Source organism: Salmo trutta, chromosome 7, assembly GCF_901001165.1.
Source record: "Salmo trutta chromosome 7, fSalTru1.1, whole genome shotgun sequence".
Taxonomy (NCBI): Eukaryota; Metazoa; Chordata; class Actinopteri; order Salmoniformes; family Salmonidae; genus Salmo; species Salmo trutta.
In genome coordinates this window covers 32,557,320-32,577,515 of record NC_042963.1, presented here as the reverse complement: position 1 = coordinate 32,577,515, position 20,196 = coordinate 32,557,320, and the positions used below count along the sequence as shown (strand labels likewise).

The 20,196-nt window shown below is 43.3% G+C and overlaps 1 protein-coding gene across 2 annotated transcripts in view; it reads right to left on the bottom strand.

The window, feature by feature from the left end:
* The window catches only part of mapk8ip2 (mitogen-activated protein kinase 8 interacting protein 2), a 151,016-nt gene that overhangs the window by 11,899 nt on the left and 118,921 nt on the right, over window positions 1-20,196 (bottom strand). Inside the window, exons 3-6 of one of the 2 annotated variants that reach the window (XM_029758631.1) lie at window positions 14,059-14,289; window positions 13,856-13,934; window positions 2,808-3,011; window positions 16-2,341 (exon numbers count right to left, since the gene is read on the bottom strand). In XM_029758631.1, coding sequence (XP_029614491.1) covers window positions 16-2,341; window positions 2,808-3,011; window positions 13,856-13,934; window positions 14,059-14,289 — 2,840 coding nt within the window. The remainder of the gene's footprint in view (window positions 1-15; window positions 2,342-2,807; window positions 3,012-13,855; window positions 13,935-14,058; window positions 14,290-20,196) is intronic. The other variant, XM_029758632.1, reaches the window with a different exon arrangement.

Genomic DNA, 20,196 nt, shown 5'->3' with positions numbered 1-20,196 from the left:
TCCGTAGGTACGTACCGCCTGAGGCTGACCAGCTCCAGTGTAGTGTTCTCATCCACCACCAGAGTGTACTTCATGGAGTCGTACGCCAGACCATCATCATCTGGCCTGGACCGCAGGGCCTGCAGGGGGAGGTCCCTCACACACAGGGGGGGGTCCTGCTTTGACAGGGGGAGGTCCCGGACGCTCTCATCGATAGGCGGGGAGCTGTCCAGGTATTGATTGCTGCCACGATAGGATGACTGCTTCCTCAGGCAGCTCAGGAACGGGGAGCAGTCTCCTTCCTCTTCCTCCTCCTCTTCCTCATCGTTGTCGGTGGAGTAGGTGAGGCTGAAGCATCGGTTGGTCTGGGCCGTGGGGATGTCCAGGGTCATGCTGTGTTTGACCGTGGTGATGCGTTCCAGAGAGGCTGTAGAGCGTCCGGTGGGCTTGGCCTCTATCTCGCGGCCCTCGTCCTTGTCACTCGCTACGCTCTCACTCAGACTGGGAGAGTCCAGCTCCTTCCTCCCCTCCAGCATCATCAGGTCATTATCAGGTTCCACAATATCATCCCTTTCTTCATCCTTCCTCTTGGTGTTTTTGCCTGATTTAGGGCTGGTGAAGTCTTTCTCAGAGTCCTGAGTGTGGTTGTTGTCTGTGGATACCCTGTTGCCATAGCGCTCCACGATCACCGGTCTGATGGTGTCAGCTGTAGGATTGTTCATGTACAGACAGGAGCCAAATCTTTCGTTTGCTTTCCCTGCATTCCCTTTGGGTGGCTCTGCACTCTTCTCCCTCTTATCTCTCTCCTTCCCTTCCTTCCTCAGGCCCCTCCCTTCTTTATCCTCCTCCTCCGATCTCTTCGTCCCAGATTTCTGCATTTGTTCGTCCGTGGCTTCGGTGAACGCGTCTGGCTCGATATCCGAGGAGGGTGAGATGGTGTCCGAGATGGACACTGACCTCTTGAAACAGTCCTCAGGACAGCTGATTGGATAAGACCCCTCCGAGATCATCTTGTTCACCAGGTTGCTTAGCAACCAGGGTGAGTCTGAATTCTCGCTCAGCTCATCCTCGCTCTCCGACTCGGACCCTCCCTCACTGTTCCCATCGTAGTCGTCAGCATGGGTGGGTATGAGTCTTGGTCCTACTGGCAGGTAGAAGGAGCGTTTGAAGCTCTCCAGGCTGTGGTCTGGTTCTATCTGGAGGACCATCTGTCTGGACATGCTGTCCTCACAGCGCTGGGCTGGGGGCAGGGTCTCATCTGGGTCGGCCTGGTGCTCATAGGGCAAGTTATTATCATCATCATCATCTACACTTTGTAGGCCCATCAGAGCCTGGCCGTCATCATAGGGCTCTGGGGGTAGGACGAGGGAGTCAGCAGGGGAGGGGGTGGCCAGGGTGGAGGAGAAAAGTTGTGGTGAGGGTAAGGGTGAGTCCTCTTTGATGGGGTCTGGCTGGCCAAGGAGGAGTGATACCTTCATTCCCACAATTCCACTGTCCTGTTCTAACTCGGTGTCCGGGTCCAGTTCCTGGTCGGAGGTGGGTGAACTGGCCTCCTCGATGGAGTTGGTGAGGTGGGAGGAGCGTCCACTACTACTGTCATCACTGGTCAGGTCCAGCTCTGTCTCTGAGATGGAGGAGATCATGTTGGAGACCAGGGGTCCTCCGCAGGCAAATGCTGCCTCAAGCTCCCCTTCGATGTCTGAGTCTGACCCGGGAGAGCTCAGTTCCTGGTCTTGGTCTGAGGTGGTGTAGCACCGCTTGGCGTTCATGTCAGCAATGCCCGGGTCTGAGGATGGAGAGTTGGAGTCATTGCCCACCTCATTGGCTGCACCTGGACGCTGGCTCTGATCAGTGCTTCGGGATTGGTCGAGAACATCAGAGCGGCTTGATGACATGTAGCTGGAGAAGGAAGCCAGCTCAGAGGGCTCGATGGAGGGGAACTCAACGTAGACTGAGCTCTGGTTCTCCTTACACACCATGTCATAGGTCTCCTTACACATAAACTCTACGTCAAAATCTTTCTCCAGCTCCTCATCTGACAGAGGGGTGTCAGCTCCATCGTTCCCCCCGATGGGAGCAGTGGAGGACAGGCATCGGCTGGTCCCGTCTGGGTCGTTCTCCAGTTCCGGGTCTAGGCCTGACTCAGTGGTGACCGTGTAGGTGTCGGTGGCACGTCGCTGGGTGGACGTACAGGACCGTGAAAGTTTGTGGTTGTGGTCAGCGCTGTTGAGGTCATGGTCAACCTCAGTGTCAGAGCATTGGGATTGGTCATCCAGGGATGGAACTCTGAAGATCAGAGGGTCAGCTGAGGAATTAATGACCTCATCAGAGCCCGGGTGAGACTTGTGTTGCCCGAAGGAGCCTGTTGGAGAGAGGGAGATATAGGGGAGAGGGGAGAGAGGGGAAGAGAAAGAGAAAGAGTGAAGATAGATAAAGAGAGATGGTAGAGGGTGAGGGAGATGAGAAGGAAAGAGAAATGAGAATTGATCATATGAGCATTATACAATAGCAGATTTGAACCAGAAGTCACCAAAGTGGGGATGGCAGTGAGGGGAGCAGGAGATAAACCGACCTATGCAAACTATCCTTGTGTTGCGTCCAAACACTCAATAACAAATGAATTCTCACAAATTGGACTAGGAACTTTTGGTGTCAAAATGGAGCCCATTCTTTAGAGAATCCCAAACGGAGTTTGCCAAAGTCTTTATCTATAGCTCTGGCCAGTGAGGACAGGAGGACAGGACGACTACACTTTCACATCACGTCACTTCATGTTTATGGGGGATGATGACCTCTGAACTCTGACAGGCAGCCATTTTGTTTGTTACCGTATTCAGGCCTCTCCCGTCTGTTGCCTTCCATGTCGCAAAGGAGGGGCCTACGAGGGGACTGGGGGTAGGTGCCCTCCCCTGCCTGTTTGGGGGGAGTACCTTTGCTCTGGGACCCTGGGGCCTGGGGGGCTGGTTGGGAGGGGCACTGGCCCGTCACGTGACTACCATCCTCCAGACAAGAGTGGGTTGGAGACAGACGGCCTGCAAGCAGAGGACAACAGCTTTCTGTAACATTTAAAGACACAGCATCTAAAGACAATACTAAGAGGTAGATAAATGATCATACAAACATTTGTAGAAAAACGTTTCCTTTGAAAGCTAGGGCATTCCTTCATAAGCAATCTTTTCTATGAACTGTTCTGGCAGGAAAGGTGTGTCCCATGCCGCTGATTAACATTGCGCAACACATGGGTCAACTCCGCAACAGCTCGCTGTATGATTGTACCGATCTACAGCTTTGAAGTAAGCAGCAATTTGTTGACCTTGCAGCGGAATCCAGGCATCTGACCCAATGCAGAGAAGAGGATCAGCATCTACCCAGACCTGAGTAACCGAACTGCTAAAACAGGTGAGATCCCAGCTACGCAAGCTAAATTAACTGAATTCCAACTTGTTATTGGGACAGACATGAACACCATTCTGGACATGCGGGACAAATCTAAAAGACCAACTACAATCCAAACGCAATCAATGTTCTCCAACATATACTCTCTGATTATCACGTAAGAATATTACGCAGATAAATACACAACGCAGAGGACAAGAAGTCAAAAGCACTAAAAGTCAATAGAGTACTAACGGTCAATAGGGAATTATCAATGGAAATAGTTGGTTTTCAGTTCAACATCTGTTAGGAATGTCAGTCCTGAACGTGTGGCACGTTCTCATTGGTCCAACCTGAAATAGGATATTTGTTATTTGGCCATTGGCCTAGTTTTATTGCAAGGAATTCTAATTGGTTAACCCCAGGCTAGGGCTGAGTTATAAAACTACATCCTGTCCCTTTGTTCTGTGGAGAGAACCACAGGAGAGAATCACAGGAGAGAATCACTGAGGACAGGAGAGCATGAACATCTACCATCTACCTCCCCGCATGATTCATCCTCTGAATAAGAATAAAACAGGCAGAAAACATCTCGAATCGATTTCATACTATTATCGAGTTTTCTATTTTCTTGATATGTTGGAGAGCCTTGGTTGCTTGTGGAATGGTGTCAAAGCTTGAGCGGTCTTCTCCCAAAAACGGTCTTCTCCCAAAAACGGTCTTCTCACAAAAATCGTTCTTCTCCCAAAAACGTCTATAGCGTCCAAACGTTTTGGGCTACACAAGAATAGGAACCCTCTGTGGACAGCTGAGACTCTCACAAACATGATGATGTTCTCCAGGATGCCCACAAGCCTCACGAGACTCGTCTGAAGATCCACCAGTTTTAAAAAAATGATGTAAGTATATATGTAGATACAGTAGTTTAGTGCCTAAAATAAGGGAATAAATACATGAAAAGAAAGTTTCCTGATCTTTCAAATATCTCTCAGATTTTTTTTTTTACTATCTGTTGTTCCATGTAGTGAATCTGTTATTCAATGCGTTTCTATTGGTTAATAGCAGTAATGCAAAATTAAATGTTTCATCCAATAATTGTTTTACATCATTTTTTGATACCTTTAGGCACTGGTTCCCAAACCTTTTATAGTCCCGTACCCCTTCAAACATTCAACCTCCAGCTGCTTACCCCCTCTAGCACCATGGTCAGCACACTCTCAAATGTTGTTTTTGCCATCATTGTAAGCCTGCCACACACACACACTACACGATACATTTATTAAACATAAGAATGAGTGTGTGTTTTTGTCACAACCCGACTCATGGGATGTGTCAAAGAGCTCTTATAGGACTAGGGCACAAATAATAATATAATAATAATCAATAATTTTGCTCTTTATTAGCCATCATACATAAAAAACCTTATTTGTTCATCAAAATGTTTAAATAACTCACCACAGGTTAATGAGAAGGGTGTGCTTGAAAAGATGCACATAACTCTGCAATGCTGGATTGTATTGGAGAGAGTCTCAGTCTTAAATCATTTTCCACACACAGTCTGTGCCTGTACTTAGCTTCATTCTAGTGAGGGTCGAGAATCCACTCTCACATACAGTTGAAGTCGGAAGTTTACATACACTTAGGTTGGAGTCATTAAAACTCGTTTTTCAACCACTCCCCAAATGTCTTGTTAACAAACTATAGTTTTGGCAAGTCGGTTATGACATCTACTTTGTGCATGACACAAGTAATTTTTCCAACAATTGTTTACAGACAGATTATTTAACTTATAATTCACTGTATCACAATTCCAGTGGGTCAGAAGTTTACATACACTAACTTGACTGTGCCTTTGAACAGCTTGAAGAATTCCAGAAAATGATGTCATGGCTTTAGAAGCTTCTGATATTGACATCATTTGAGTCAATTGGAGGTGTAACTGTGGATGTAATTCAAGGCCTACCTTCAAATGCAGTGCCTCTTTGCTTGACATCATGGTAAAATCAAAAGAAATCAGCCAAGACCTCAGAAAAAAGATTGTAGACCTCCACAAGTCTGGTTCATCCTTGGGAGCAATTTCCAAATGCATGAAGGTACCACGTTCATCTGTACAAACAATAGTACACAAGTATAAACACCATGGGACCACGCAGCCGTCATACCGCTCAGGAAGGAGACGTGTTGTCTCCTAGAGATGAATGTATTTTGTTGCGAAAAGTGCAAATCTATCCCATAACAACAGCAAAGGACCTTGTGAAGATGCTAGAGGAAACAGGTACAAAAGTATCTATATCCACAGTAAAACGAGTCCTATATCGACATAACCTGAAAGGCCGCTCAGCAAGGAAGAAGCCACTGCTCCAAAACCGCTATAGAAAAGCCAGACTGCGGTTTGCAACTGCACATGGACATGCACATGGGGACAAAGATTGTACTTTTTGGAGAAATGTCCTCTGGTGTGATGAAAAAAAAATAGAACTGTTTGCCATAATGACCATCGTTATGTTTGGAGGAAAAAGGCGGAGGCTTGTAAGCCGAAGAACACCATCCCAACCGTGAAGCACGGGGGTGGCAGCATCATGTTGTGGGAGTGCTTTGCTGCAGGAGGGACTGGTGCACTTCACAAAATAGATAGCATCATGAGGATGGAAAATGTTGTGGATATATTGAAGCAAAATCTCAAGACATCAGTCAGGAAGTTAAAGCTTGGTCGCAAATGGGTCTTCCAAATGGACAATGACCCCAAGCATACTTCCAAAGTTGTGGCAAAATGACTTAAGAGCAACAAAGTCAAGGTATTGGAGTGGCCATCACAAAGCCCTGACCTCAATCTTATAGAAAATTTGTGGGCAACACTGAAAAAGTGTGTGCGAGCAAGGAGGCCTACAAACCTGACTCAGTTACACCAGCTCTGTCAGGAGGAATGGGCCAAAATTCACCCAACTTATTGTGGGAAGCTTGTGGAAGGCTACCCGAAACGTTTGACCCAAGTTAAACAATTTAAAGGCAATGCTACCAAATACTATGTGTATGTAAACTTCTGACCCACTGGGAATGTGATGAAAGAAATAAAAGCTGAATTAAATCATTCTCTCTACTATTATTCTGACATTTCACATTCTTAAAATAAAGTGATGATCCTAACTGACCTAAGAGAGGGAATTTTTACTAGGATTAAATGTCAGGAATTGTGAAAAACTGAGTTTAAATGTATTTGGCAAAGGTGTATGTAAACTTCTGACTTCAACTGTAGGTACGTGGTTGCAAAGGGAATCAGTGTCTTAACAGCACAATTTGCCACGGCAAGAAAATCTGAGCACAGCCCTATCCAGAAATCTGGCAGTGGCTTCTGATTAAATTACATTTTCACAGAACCGCTTGTTGCAATTTCGATGAGGCTTTCTTGTTCAGATATCGGTAAGTGGACAGGAGGCAGGGCATGAAAGGGATAACGAATCCGGTTGTTTGTGTCCTTCGTTTCGGGAAAGTACCTGCGTAATTGCGCACCCAGCTCACTCAGGTGCTTCGCTGTATCACATTTGACATTGTCCGTATGCTTGAGTTCATTTGCACACAAAAAATCATACAATGATGGAAAGACCTGTGTGGTGTCCTTGTTAACGCAGACTGAAAAAGAGCTCTAACTTCTTATTCATAGCCTCAATTTTGTCCCGCACATTAAACATAGTTGCGGAGAGTCCCTGTAATCCTAGATTCAGATCATTCAGATGAGAAAAAACATCACCCAGATAGGCCAGTTGTGTGAGAAACTCATCATCATGCAAGCGGTCAGACAAGTGAAAATTACGGTCAGTAAAGTAAACTTTAAGCTCGTCTCTCAATTTAAAAAAACATGTCGATACTTTGCCCCTTGATAACCTGCGCACTTCTGTATGTTGTAAAAGCATCACATGGTCGCTGCCCATAATGCAGAAAATACACGAGAGTTCAGGGGCCTTGCTTTAACAAAGTTAAACATTTTCACTGTAGTGTCCAAATCGTCTTTCAAGCTGTCAGGCATTCCCTTGGCAGCAAGAGCCTCTCAGTGGATTCTGAAGTGAACCCAAGTGGCGTCGGGAACAACTGCTTGCACGTGCGTTACCACTCCACTATGTCTCCCTGTCATGACTTTTGCGCCATCAGTACAGATACCAACACATCTTGACCAGCAAAGTCCGTTTGATGTCACAAAGCTGTCCGGTACTTAAAAAATATCCTCTCATGTTGTCCTGGTTTCCAGTGCTTGGCAGAAGAGGAGGTCTTCCTTAATTGATCCCCCATAAACGTAACGGACATATACCAGGAGCTGTGCCAGGCCCGCCATGTCAGTTGATTCATCCAGCTGTAACGCATAGAATTCACTGGCTTGTATGCGAAGCAGTAATTGTTTCAAAACATCTCCTGCCATGTCACTGATGCGTCATGAAGCAATGTAGAAAATAGTAAAAATAAAGAAAAATGTTGAACGAGTAGGTGTGTCCAAACATTTGACTGGTACTGTATATATGTAGCTATTTTAGGCCCACGGGGTACCGGTGGGGTTAGGGTGACCACATTTAAAATACCCAAATGCGGGACAACAAGTGGGACAGTGTCAACCTTCTTTTCAAAGTGGTTGATAGTCGTCTGCAGAGAGGGAGGAGGAAGGATGGAGGATTAAGAAGGGAGGAAAAGGTGGAAAAAACTTTCCTAGAGTCAGAGCCTGAAAGCTTTAAATGTAGTGATATTTTCATTTTTTTTATTTCACCTTTATTTAACCAGGTAGGCAAGTTTTCAATTATAACTGTGACCTGGCCAAGATAAAGCAAAGCAGTTCGACACATACAACAACACAGAGTTACACATGGAATAAACAAACATACAGTCAATAATACAGTAGAAAAAGTTTATATACAGTGTGTCCAAATGAAGTAGGATAAGGGAGGTAAGGCAATAAATAGGCCATGGTGGTGAAGTAATTACAATATAGCAATTAAACACTGGAATGGTAGATGTGCAGAAGTTGAATGTGCAAGTAGAGATACTGGGGTGCAAAGGAGCAAGATAAATAAATAAATACAGTATGGGGATGAGGTAGTTGGATAAGCTATTTACAGATGGGCTATGTACATGTGCAGTGATCTGTGAGCTGCTCTGACAGCTGGTGCTTAAAGCTAGTGAGGGAGATATGAGTTACCAGCTTCAGTGATTTTTGAAGTTCGTTCTAGTCATTGGCAGCAGAGAACTGGAAGGAAATGCGGCCAAAGGAAGAATTGGCTTTGGGGTTGACTAGTGAGATATACCTGCTGGAGCGCATGCTACGGGTGGGTGCTGCTATGGTGACCAGTGACCTATGTATTTGTAGTTGTCCACATAGTCTAAGTCAGAACCGTCCAGAGTAGTGATGCTGGACGGGCGGACAGGTGCGGGCAGCGATCGGTTGAAGAGCATGCATTTAGATTTACTTGCATTTAAGAGCAGTTGGAGGCCACAGAAGGGGAGTTGTATGGCATTGAAGCTCGTCTGGAGGTTAGTTAACACAGTGTCCAAAGAAGGACCAGAGTTATACAGAATGGTGTCGTCTGCGTAGAGGTGGATCAGAGAATCACCAGCAGCAAGAGCGACATCATTGTTGTATACAGAGAAGAGAGTCGGCCCGAGAATTGAACCCTGTGGCACCCCCATAGAGACTGCCAGAGGTCCAGAGAACAGGCCCTCCGATTTGACACACTGAACTCTATCAGAGAAGTAGTTGGTGAACCAGGCGAGGCAATCATTTGAGAAACCAAGGCTGTTGAGTCTGCCGATAAGAATGTGGTGATTGACAGAGTCGAAAGCCTTGGCCAGGTCGATGAATACGGCTGCACAGTAATGTCTCTTATCGATGTCGGTTATGATATCGTTTTGGACCTTGACCATGGCTGAGGTGCACCCATGACCAGCTCTGAAACCAGATTGCATAGCGGAGAAGGTACGGTGGGATAGAAAGTGGCTTTAGCAGTGGATACAGAAGAGAAGGTAAAGAAGAGGGAAGTATATTTTGCTCAGCTGCCCGCAGCCCTGTTCTTTAAGCTCGCAATGAGTCACTCAGCCACGGAGCAGAGAGGGAAGGGCCGAGCCGGCCAGGAGAAAAGAGTACAGGTCGAGTCATAGTATGGGGAAAGGGAGGAGAGTAAGGTCGAAGAGGTTGAATCAGGAGACAGGAGGGAGAAAGATTTAGCAGAAGGAAGAGAGGAAAGGTTAGAAGAGGAGCAAGTAGGGGGAGAGAATGATAGGATATAAGAGGAGAAAGAGAGAGAGAGAGAGAGAGGAGATGATTGCGACGGCGCATGACCATCTGGGTAGGGGCTGAGTGGCTAGGGTTGGAGGAGAGGGAGACAGAAAAGTAAACAAAGTAGTGATCAGAGACCTGGAAGGGGTTAGTAGGCAAACAGCCTCTAGTAAAGATGAGGTCAAGCGTACTGCCTGACTTGTGAGTTGGATTGGGAAAGGGTGAGAAAGGAGGGGAAAGAAATTGTTGGAAAGTAATTAATCAAAGGCAGATGTCGGGAGGTTGAAGTCGTTCAGTACGAAGAGTGGTGAGCCATCGTCAGGAAATGAGCTTATCAAGGTGTCAAGCTCATTGAGGAACTATCTAAGGGCACCTGGTGGGCGATAGATGACAACAATGTTAAGTTTGAGTGGACAAGTGACAGTGACAGCATGGCATTCAAATTAGGTGATGGACAGGTGAGTGAGGGAGAAAATAGAAAATCTCTAGTTAGGAGAAATGAGTAGCCCTGTGCCACCACCGCAACGACGAGATGCTCTCGGACTTTAATAGAAGAGCAGGTAGAGTAGCAGTGTTGTCTGGGTTGATCCATGTCTCCGTCAGGGTCAAAAAGTCAAGGGAGTGAAGGGCAGTGTCATGACGTTGGCCTGTGGGTAAGGTTTATGACCCCCCCATAAATACCTTTCTCCCTTCCCCTCTCTTACTGACCCTACTGAAGGACTGCTGTCCTGTTAAATATAGAGAGTCTGGGAACATCAAACAAATGGGGAAAGGAACCATATTTTGGTAATAAAACCAGTTGGAAATATGCTTGATAACGTAATGAGTATGGAGGTCAGTTCATTGTTATCTGAGACATTATGACTGATGACAGGACGACATAAACTGTACCTGAGAAAGTATACACCCTCTAGTTATCAGAGTAACATGGAATTGTTATGCAATTGAAATGTTTGATATTGAAATTGTTTGTTAGGAGATTAAATGTAATTTTAGCTTCCAAATGAGAGATTTGGGTTTTCATAAGGAAAGTGCCCTGCTTGATCAGTGGCCCAACCCTGTGAAGAGACAGGGGTTATAAACGATGAAACACCTCCTCCCCCTCTCCACTATATAAGCCTTGGACGAAAAGATAACCAGGTTGTTCCAGTACGTGAGGTCTGCAGCCTCTACGTTAGAAGGACACATGTCAAGAACAGAACTAAGCCAACCTTGGCGTGAGCTATGGTATGAACTGGTATGAACTTTGAGCTTATTCACTACAGAAGTGATACTTCCTAGCCGTTGAGTTAGCAGCTGCCGCTGTCGACGTGGGCCAGGAAAGGACGGACGACGGATCCAGTCTAACAAGCAGACGAAGATACCACCACGTATCCAATTTACCACCAGAGACATTGTTCCGAGTACAGGAAGATCTGTTGGCCAACCCGGCCAGCATCTACGACCAATCTACTGAAGCGCAGCTCAGAGTAAATATTTATTGCATTTTCCTTTTCCAAATGGGCGATAATTTAGAATGCATAAGATAATGTATTTACGATAGCATAGCTGCTGTTTGTGGTTCCTAAGTCTTCCCGCTCTTTCATTCAAGCCCAACCCCCTTTCCTTTGTGTAACCAGGTTCCGTCCACCGGGACGTTTTCTGTATGACATCATTGGTATTCTGTGTATTTGTAATTCTGTGTGATTAGTTAGGTATTTAGTAAATAAATAATTAAACCCAATTTTGTATTGCTGATTCAACTTGTTAGCCAGGGTTCGTGAAGATAACCAAGAATTTACAACTTTCATTATGAGACTGAAAATAAGATAAGGGTTAATATTGACTGCTATCGATGTAAAATATTACTAAGTATTTTAAGAGTTTATTCGGAAGATAACAGCTCTATAAACGTTCTTCCGTGGTGCCCCGACTTTCTAGTTAATTACATTTACATGATTAGCTTAATCAGGTAATATTAATTACAGAGAAATCATTTTATAAGTTAGCATGTCATATCACTTAATCTGGCATAGCCAAAGACACGACAGCAGGATAGACTGAGATGAACTCTGCGTTCTTGACCGCAGATAGGCAGTGCCAAACGCTGCCAGAGACTAGGAATTCCACATATATATCATAATAAACTGGGAAGTTTGACCCCTGAATGCTGATTGGCTGACAGTCGTGGTATACCTTGGGTATGACAAAATATACATTTTTACTGCTCTAATTACGTTTGGTAACCAGTTTATAATAGCAATAAGGCACCTCAGGAGTTTGTGGTATATGGACAATATACCATGGCTAAGGGATGTGTCCAGGCACTCCGCGATGCGTCGTGCGTAAGAACAGCCCTAAGCCGTGGTATATTGGCCATATACCACACCCCCTCGTGCCTTCTTGTTTAATTATAGAATATGCATACAGTGCACCCACACAATGTCTGTGACGTCCTGACCAGTACAGAGGATTATTTGTATTATTTGGTCAAGGCGTGGCAGAGGTATGTTTGTTTTGTATGGTGGGGGGGGTTTTGTGTATAGCTTAGAGGGGTGTGTTATTTATGTGTTCTGGGGTTTTGTGGTGTATGTTTTAGTATGAGTAGGTTCTAGATTAAGTTTTCTATGTGCAGGTTTGGTTGCTGGACTCTCAATTGGAGGCAGGTGTTTCTAGTTGCCTCTGATTGGGAGTCCTATAAGTAGGTGTGTGTTTTGTTTGTCACTTGTGGGTAGTTGTATGTTAGCACTGCTTTTGTTTAGCCTGCTACACTGTTCCTGTCGTGAGTTTTGTTTATTGTTTTTTCCCCTCGTGTTCTCATTTAAAATAAAAGATGATGAGCACGCAATCCGCTGCATATTGGTCCACTTTGTCCGACAGCGATTTCAACATATCTTCTGACGAAGAGGAATGTGACAATGTCTCAAAAAAAGTTTCTTTTTAATACCCTTAAACACCAAGTATAACTCATTTCATAATAGGCCATCATCACTGTCAATTGTGAATTGTAATTCTTCACGTTTTACCGGTGATACGTCCAAACTGCATCTGCATGCCAATCATTTGATCTCAATCAGATTCATAGGAATATGCATTTAAATCTTCTTCAATTACTTTTTCGTAAGCAAATTAGAGCAGATGGTGTTAACAAACTATATAGCCTTCCTGTATTTTGTTTCAATCGAAGTAAATTCTGCCTAGTAGAGCACGCTACTGAGTTTTGCTTGCATGATAACAAAACTTGGACCATTCAGCTAACCATCCTAAAATGTCATAAGAAATGACTAAGGTGGAGTTTTTGGTGTAACAGTAACATTATACTAAGCTATTATATTTGGTTATGTTATGTAGAATACTAATGAATAATTATGTGATCTTCCAAGACATTGATTCAGCTTTGATCTAATTTTAATAAAGGAGCACCATTATGAGAAGTGGCAGAGCAATGGACCCGCTGCACCGAACAAGCTCATTGAAGCACACTTAGCCTACTCTTTTGCCTCGCACAAAATTTGGTGATGCAGAAACGAGAGACCATATTTTTTATGAAAATCTGGGAATATTTGGCCAAGGAACATTTCTGGTTGGTCTCAGGAAATTTAAAACAGTTAGGAAGGGAGGCTTTTAAAATGGGTTTGAGTAAAGTAGAAGCAAACATGGCCATGTATAGCCTCACAAGTTTGACGAAATGACCTTGTCAGAAACACACTTTTTTTTAAAGTAGTTAAGGCTAACTGTCCTCTCTAAGTTTAGCTGGAATGTAGCCCGAAAGGATTTGAGAAATGTGATTGGTTGACGATAGGCTTATGACATTGGCCTAAGTCTCATCTTGCGCTGCGCAGAATATCAGATCTCAACAACAATTGGAGTGTTTAACATCACCAGTACCACATCCTTATGATATATATATTTCATAAGCGCAACGTGACTGTAAGAGACAGGTCAGAATGTCTGACTGAAAAATACAACAAATCAAACTTTTTTATTTTTTATTACTGGTGTTTAAATATATTGATAAAATGCAGGCATGATTGTTTGGTTGCAGGACGCGGGACAAAGGGCCAAAAAAAACAATTAAATTATATGAATTTGTGTATTGTGCATGTAGCCTACCAAACAAGAAAATGAAAAAAAGTATACATTTATTTTTTAAATACTTGGACATTTGGAGGACATTTAGAGGAAATAAGCTGCTAGGTGTTGGCAGTGGATTAGTATTGGATAAGTAATGAGTAGGGGGTAGTGGTAACAGTATGACAACATAGTACTCACCCTGTGAGGTAGGGTTGCGTAGAGAGTCCTGCCAGCTGCCCTTCTTTGGAGAAAGACTGCTGTTGTTGTTCAGTGAGTCCTGAGAGAGAGAGAGAAAAAGAGAGAGAGGTCAGCATAATTTACCAAATCAGAGGAGAGCAGAAAGCAAAGTCTGGTTTTAAATGTGATAAGGTTGGAGGTTGAGTGTGTGCATGCATGTGTACCTGTGAGACAGTGGTGGTGAGGTTGAGGGTGGTGGGCCGGCTCTTCAGCGTGCCAAGGGTGGGGGAAGAAGGAGGGGAAGCGGTGGGGGAGGGAGGAGCATCAGGGTCCACCTCGTCTTCATCTTCCTCATCCTCCTCATCCTCGTCATCGATCATCTCAAACTCCTGGAAGTCGTCCTGGAAGGAGCAGACCGGGTGGTGCATATCACTCTTCTCCAGAATCAGACAGTCCTGAAAGAGAGGTAGACGGATAGAGAGAGAGCGAGAGAGAGAGAGATAGGGAGAGAGAGAATAAAAAGGGGAGGACGAGAGACATTGAATGACTAAGGAAGAGATTGCTTTAATAATATTTTTACACTGTCAGCCGCTGAAATGTGATTCTATCAGCAATTTTCAAATGCTAGTATAAACAAAAACAACAACCCCAGAGTCAACTTGCAATCATTTTCAGAGAAAGGTGTGGGACAGTTAAACCTATAGCAGCCTACAAGAAGAATATAACAAAACATTCTGTAATCATGCACTGCAGTATACGTATCAGCGTTCAAACACACATCAAAACAATGCAATCAACAGTGAAGAGGCGACTCCGGGATGCTGGCCTTCTAGGCAGAGTTGCAAATAAAAAGCCATATCTCAGACTGGCCAATAAAAAGAAAAGATTAAGATGGGCAAAAGAACACAGATACTGGACAGAGATATGGCTTTTTCTTTGCAACTCGCCTCTTCACTGTTGACGTTGAGACTGGTGTTTTGCGCGTACTATTTATTAAAGGCGCACATTTGTAAATCTTAAACTCTAAAAGTAATTGGAAAGGTAGATAGAAATCATGTGTGACATTGTGGTTACAATAAAGATTGTAGCCCATCATGCAAATGTTTCCTATTAGCAGGACAATATATGTTTTATAGCCCGGCTACTGTTGTGAAAAATCCCTCAACTTGCAATGTATTCGATGCTTAAGTATTCTAAAGTGTTACATTTATAACTCAAAACAGCATTTCTGCATCAACATCTTTATGCTTTCGTTTATCTTCTTGAACTTCTTTCTTTTTTCTATAGCAATTTTGGGGAATTGCTCAAGGGCCACGGTTGATTTGTCTGTGAAAATGACGTTATTGAATGTCTCGCCAGCTTTGATCCATGCCTGGGGGACGCAAAGTTTGATCCATGCCTGCAGGACACAAAATTATTTGTTTGTCAGACGAATCATTGGAATCATTGACTCACTCACGCGTTGAAAAGGGTGAGGATTGAGGTGGAGTCCCAATCCATGCCAGGCACACCTGTAAGCTCTGGAACTTCAACTCCGACATACAGAGTCAACATATGTGGCGGGTTTGTCAGGTCTTATGTTCACCCTGACATTTCCATTCCTCTTTTGACAACAGAAGAGTGTGAAGAGGTATTAGGCAGGGGTGTTCTTTGTCAGGAATGTTATATGCCATCGCTATAGAGCCACTACTAAATAGCATTAGAAATCGCAATGAAGGGGTGTACCTTTCAGAGGATATTCCTCCTATTCGTCTCTCAGCCTATGCTGTTATTTTAGTGAAAAATCAAGCAGAGGTGGATAGTTTGAGTCTCATTGGGAAAAAAGTTATGATTTACAGATTGGAAAATGGTCCGGAGGGATCATGGCTTTGCCAGGGGGGGCTGGAATGGTGTAAGGGGGGGGGGGGGGTGTTAAGTATCTTGGAGTGTACCTATGGGATGAGGGGAGAATGGAAAAAAATTGGAATGGGGTGCTTGAAATGGTGTAAGGGAGGATGAGGAGATGGCATTGGTTGTTATCTCGTATGTCATACAGGGGGCATACCATTATTGTTAACAATGTGGTTGCCTCTGCACTGTGGCATCGGTTGTCATGTTTAGAGCCACCATCTGGCCTTCTGGCTAAGATACAGGCGATTATTATAGATTTATTTTTGGAGAAATATCATTGGGTTCCACAAAGTGTTTTGTATTTGTCAAAAGAGGAGGGGGAACAAGGTCTTGTACATCTTGCTAGAAGGGTTGCTGCTTTCCGGTTTCAGTTTATTCAAAGGTTGCTTCATGGACCGGAAAATGTGGTTTGGAGAGGGGTGGCAGGTCTGGTATTACAGCAGGTCAGGGGATTAGGTTTAAAGAAGGCTTTAATATTGGTTGATAGTAGACAGATTTCTAGGGAAGGAGTACCTCCGTTTTACTGTGTCCTTCTTAGGGTGTGGAGCATAACGAAGGTGTCCAGACACACTCCAACGGAGTCATTGTATTGGCTGCTGGAGGAACCTCTGGTGTATGGGGCAAGACTGGATTGTACAACTGCAGCTGTTCCACATTTCTCCAAGATTCTGGTGAAGGGCAAAATCATCACCCTAAAACAGTGAATGGCCATGACTGGGCCCACCTTAATGGATGGAGGACGAGTGGCTGAACATTTGGGGGTGAGGTCGTAAAGGAGTTTATGCTTAATAGAAGAAGGTACCAGATGAAAAAGTCCCATTTCCAAGACTAGGGATTACATCCAATATCCCAGAGTCAGAAAGAAAGGTGTTATTAATGGATTTGAGAGGGTTAGAAGAGATGGGGTTGGATGAGGTGAATGGGAAAGACTTATATAGGGGGGTGAATAAAGATTTTGAAGATACATTGAAGACTAGAAAATACACTCCTTGGAGGGTAAAACTGGGCATTGGTGACAAGGTAAAGCCAGCATGGAGAGCACTGTACAAGCCACCGTTACAAAAGGCCACTGCTGACATGCAATGGAGGGTTTTGCATGGCATCATTGCAGTTAATGCTTTTGTATCTGTTATTAACTCAGATGTTGGAGATGGATGTCCTTTTTGTAACATAAGATAAACAATGTTTCACTGTTTTATGCAGTGTGAGAGGATAAAGCCTATCTTTGAAATACTGGAGTCTTTGTTTACAGCTGTATGGGAGATTTTCAATAACATTGTTTTTACTTTGGGGTTTCAACATAGTAAGAACAGAAAATAAAATGTAAACTGTTAAATGTTATTTTGGGACAAGCTTCTGTAAGATGTAACATATTTCTGAGTAGGAAGCAAAATAGACACAGGATATGGGCAGGATGTAAGACGTGTTTTTAAAGGATTAGTCAAAGCGAAAATAAAAGTGTATTTTGAGTTCTTCTCGGCTGTAAAAGATAATTTTATTGATTGTAATTTTTATTTAGGAATGACATATTTGTTGTTTAATTTCTTAAAAGGCCCTTATTTGTGTTAATAATTAAGTATAAAATAAAGGTTTTATAAAAACTCAAAACTCTCTCTCTCTCTCCCTCTCTCTCTCAGAACTAGGGTTTTAATGGAATCATATAACCCAGAGGAAACAGTCATTCTATAACCCAGAGGAAATATAGCAGCTACATGTGACAGATACAGTACATTTTATCTGAGGAAGTCAATGACATAGCTACTGTACAATAGATATTTCACATCTTTATGGGCGATTGCTTTTTATTAGTAGAAAATAATATATGTGATCTACATTTTTATATTATCTAGTAATATTTTAGTCGTATTGATAGTGTTGTGTATTTATGATATCATAATGTAATCATAAAAGTATTACTCCGATGAGGACATCTAAACATTGACATGTGACATCATTTATCTACAGTAAAACATCACCAGATCAATAAGAAGAGGTCATAATAACCCAAATAAATTGAACGACTACAATCTGATCCTTGATGACAGTGGAGAGAGTGGACATCTATAAATATGACTGTGTGTGTCTCTTTGAGGAGCGATCCCCAGTTCTCAGGTTCCCAAGGACATCCCTCCTAGTGGGTACAGACAGAGCTGACATTCCCTCCTGTTACAAGCCATGCAGGCAGCCTGGCGGAAGCAGAACCCTTCTGCTGACTGGAGAAAACCAGAGGGATGTTATGAATGAGTTTTCACCTCTCTTTCTGTCTCAAGGATAGGAGACAACATCATTACATCCAGAGAAATTAAATGAGTCTGCAGTGTCGGTCACAAGTATTCTGCTAATGGGCATGCACATAGATTGGACTTTCAGTTCAGGGTTGTTTCTGCTCTGAATACTATCTATATTGCTTACTGAAAAGTTCAGTGACCCTGAATGTAACCTGGTTTGACAGGGTTGGGTTTTCTGATAGAGAGAGAGGGAGAGTGAGAAAGACAGAGAGAGAGCAGCCTTCTCTAACGAACATGGCTAAAACAGAGGCTGTTAGCCATAACACAACAGCACAGCTACAGCAAGAAGCCCATCACAGCTCATATGGGCCTAGTTAAGCTTCCGTAAATGGAACGTCATTCTCTTTTGATGCGCTTTCCTCTCTATGCGTATTCTGACCTTGAACTTCATCATGAGAATAGCATGCTATTCACCTGGTATTTGTTCAGAGTGGAGATCTAAGAAATGAAGGTGTGGCGTAGGTGTTTCCACGGATACACAGTATTCTGACCTTGTATCATTTTAAATATTAGCCACTATCGGGAGCCACCGTCAGTAATACCACATACATTTATGTCACTTTAGTGTTAGTTTCTTCAATTTGTAGCTTATATTTTGCATCATTCCGTTTCATTCTGATTATCTTTCTTTCCTCTCAGGTCTGTGTAGTTGTTCCTGAGGGTCGCTAGCATTAGTGGACCATATTAGGCAACGGTGTGCAATAATATGGGACATGTAGCTTATTTTAACCATTATGGATGTCACGCCCCGACCATAGAGAGTCCTTGGTTCTCTATGGTGTTGTAGGTCAGGGCGTGACTAGGGGGTGTTCTAGTCGATATATTTCTATGTTTGGGTTTGAGTGTGGTTCCCAATTAGAGGCAGCTGATTATCGTTGTCTCTGATTGGGAATCATACTTAACCTCTCTTGGGTAGGGGGCAGTATTTTGACGTCTGGATGAAAAGTGTGCCTGTAGTAAACTGCCTGCTACTCAGGCCCAGAAGGTAGGATATGCATATGATTAGTAGATTTGGATAGAAAACACTCTGAAGTTTCTAAAACTGCTTGAATGATGTCTGTGAGTATCACAGAACTCATATGGCAGGCAAAAACGTGAGAAAGAATCCAACCAGGAAGTGTGGAAATCTGAGATTTGTAGTTTTTCAAGTGATTCCCTATCCAATATACAGTGTCTGTGGGGTCATTTTGCACTTCCTAAGGCTTCCACTAGATGTCAACAGTCTTTAGAATGTAGTTTCATGCTTCTACTGTGAATGGGGAGAGAATAAGAGGTCTTGGAATCAGATGACTGAGAAAATGACATGAGCTCAGTGGCGCGCGCTCCCATGAGAGTTAGCTGTGAAGACAAAGGAATCGTCCGGTTGGAATATTATGGAAGATTTATGATAAAAACATCCTAAAGATTGATTCTATACATCATTTGACATGTTTCTACGAAATGTAATATAACCTTTGTGACTTTTCGTCTGAACTATCTGCGTGAGCACAGTGCATTTTGGTTACTCGACTGAACGCTTGAACAAAAAGGAGGTATTTGGACATAAATATGGACTTTATCGAAACAAATGAACATTTATTGTGGAACTGGGAATCCTGGGAGTGCATTCTGATGAAGATCATCAAAGGTAAGTGAATATTTATAATGCTATTTCTGAGTTTTGTTGACTCCACAAAATGGCGGGTTTGGTTTTGTGACTGAGCGCTGTACTCAGATTCTTGCAAAGTGTGCTTAAGCTGTAAAGCTTTTTTGAAATCTGACACAGTGGTTGCATTAAGGAGAAGTGTATCTATAATTCTATGAATAACAGTTGTATATTTTATCAACGTTTATGATGAGTATTTCTGTGCTCATTCACCGGAAGTTTTGGGAGGCAAAACATTTCTGAACATTACACGCCAATGTAAAATGGGGTTTTTGGATATAAATATGAACTTTATCGAGCAAAACATACATGTATTGTGTAACATGAAGTCCTATGAGTGCCATCTGATGAAGATCATCAAAAGTTAGTGATTCATTTTAGCTGTGTTTCTGGTTTTTGTGACGCCTCTCCTTGCTTGGAAAATGGCTGTGTTGTTTTTCTTGTCTAGGTTCTGTCCTAACATAATCTAATGCTATGCTTTCGCCGTAAAGCCTTTTTGAAATCGGACAGTGTGGTTGGATTAACGAGAAGATTATCTT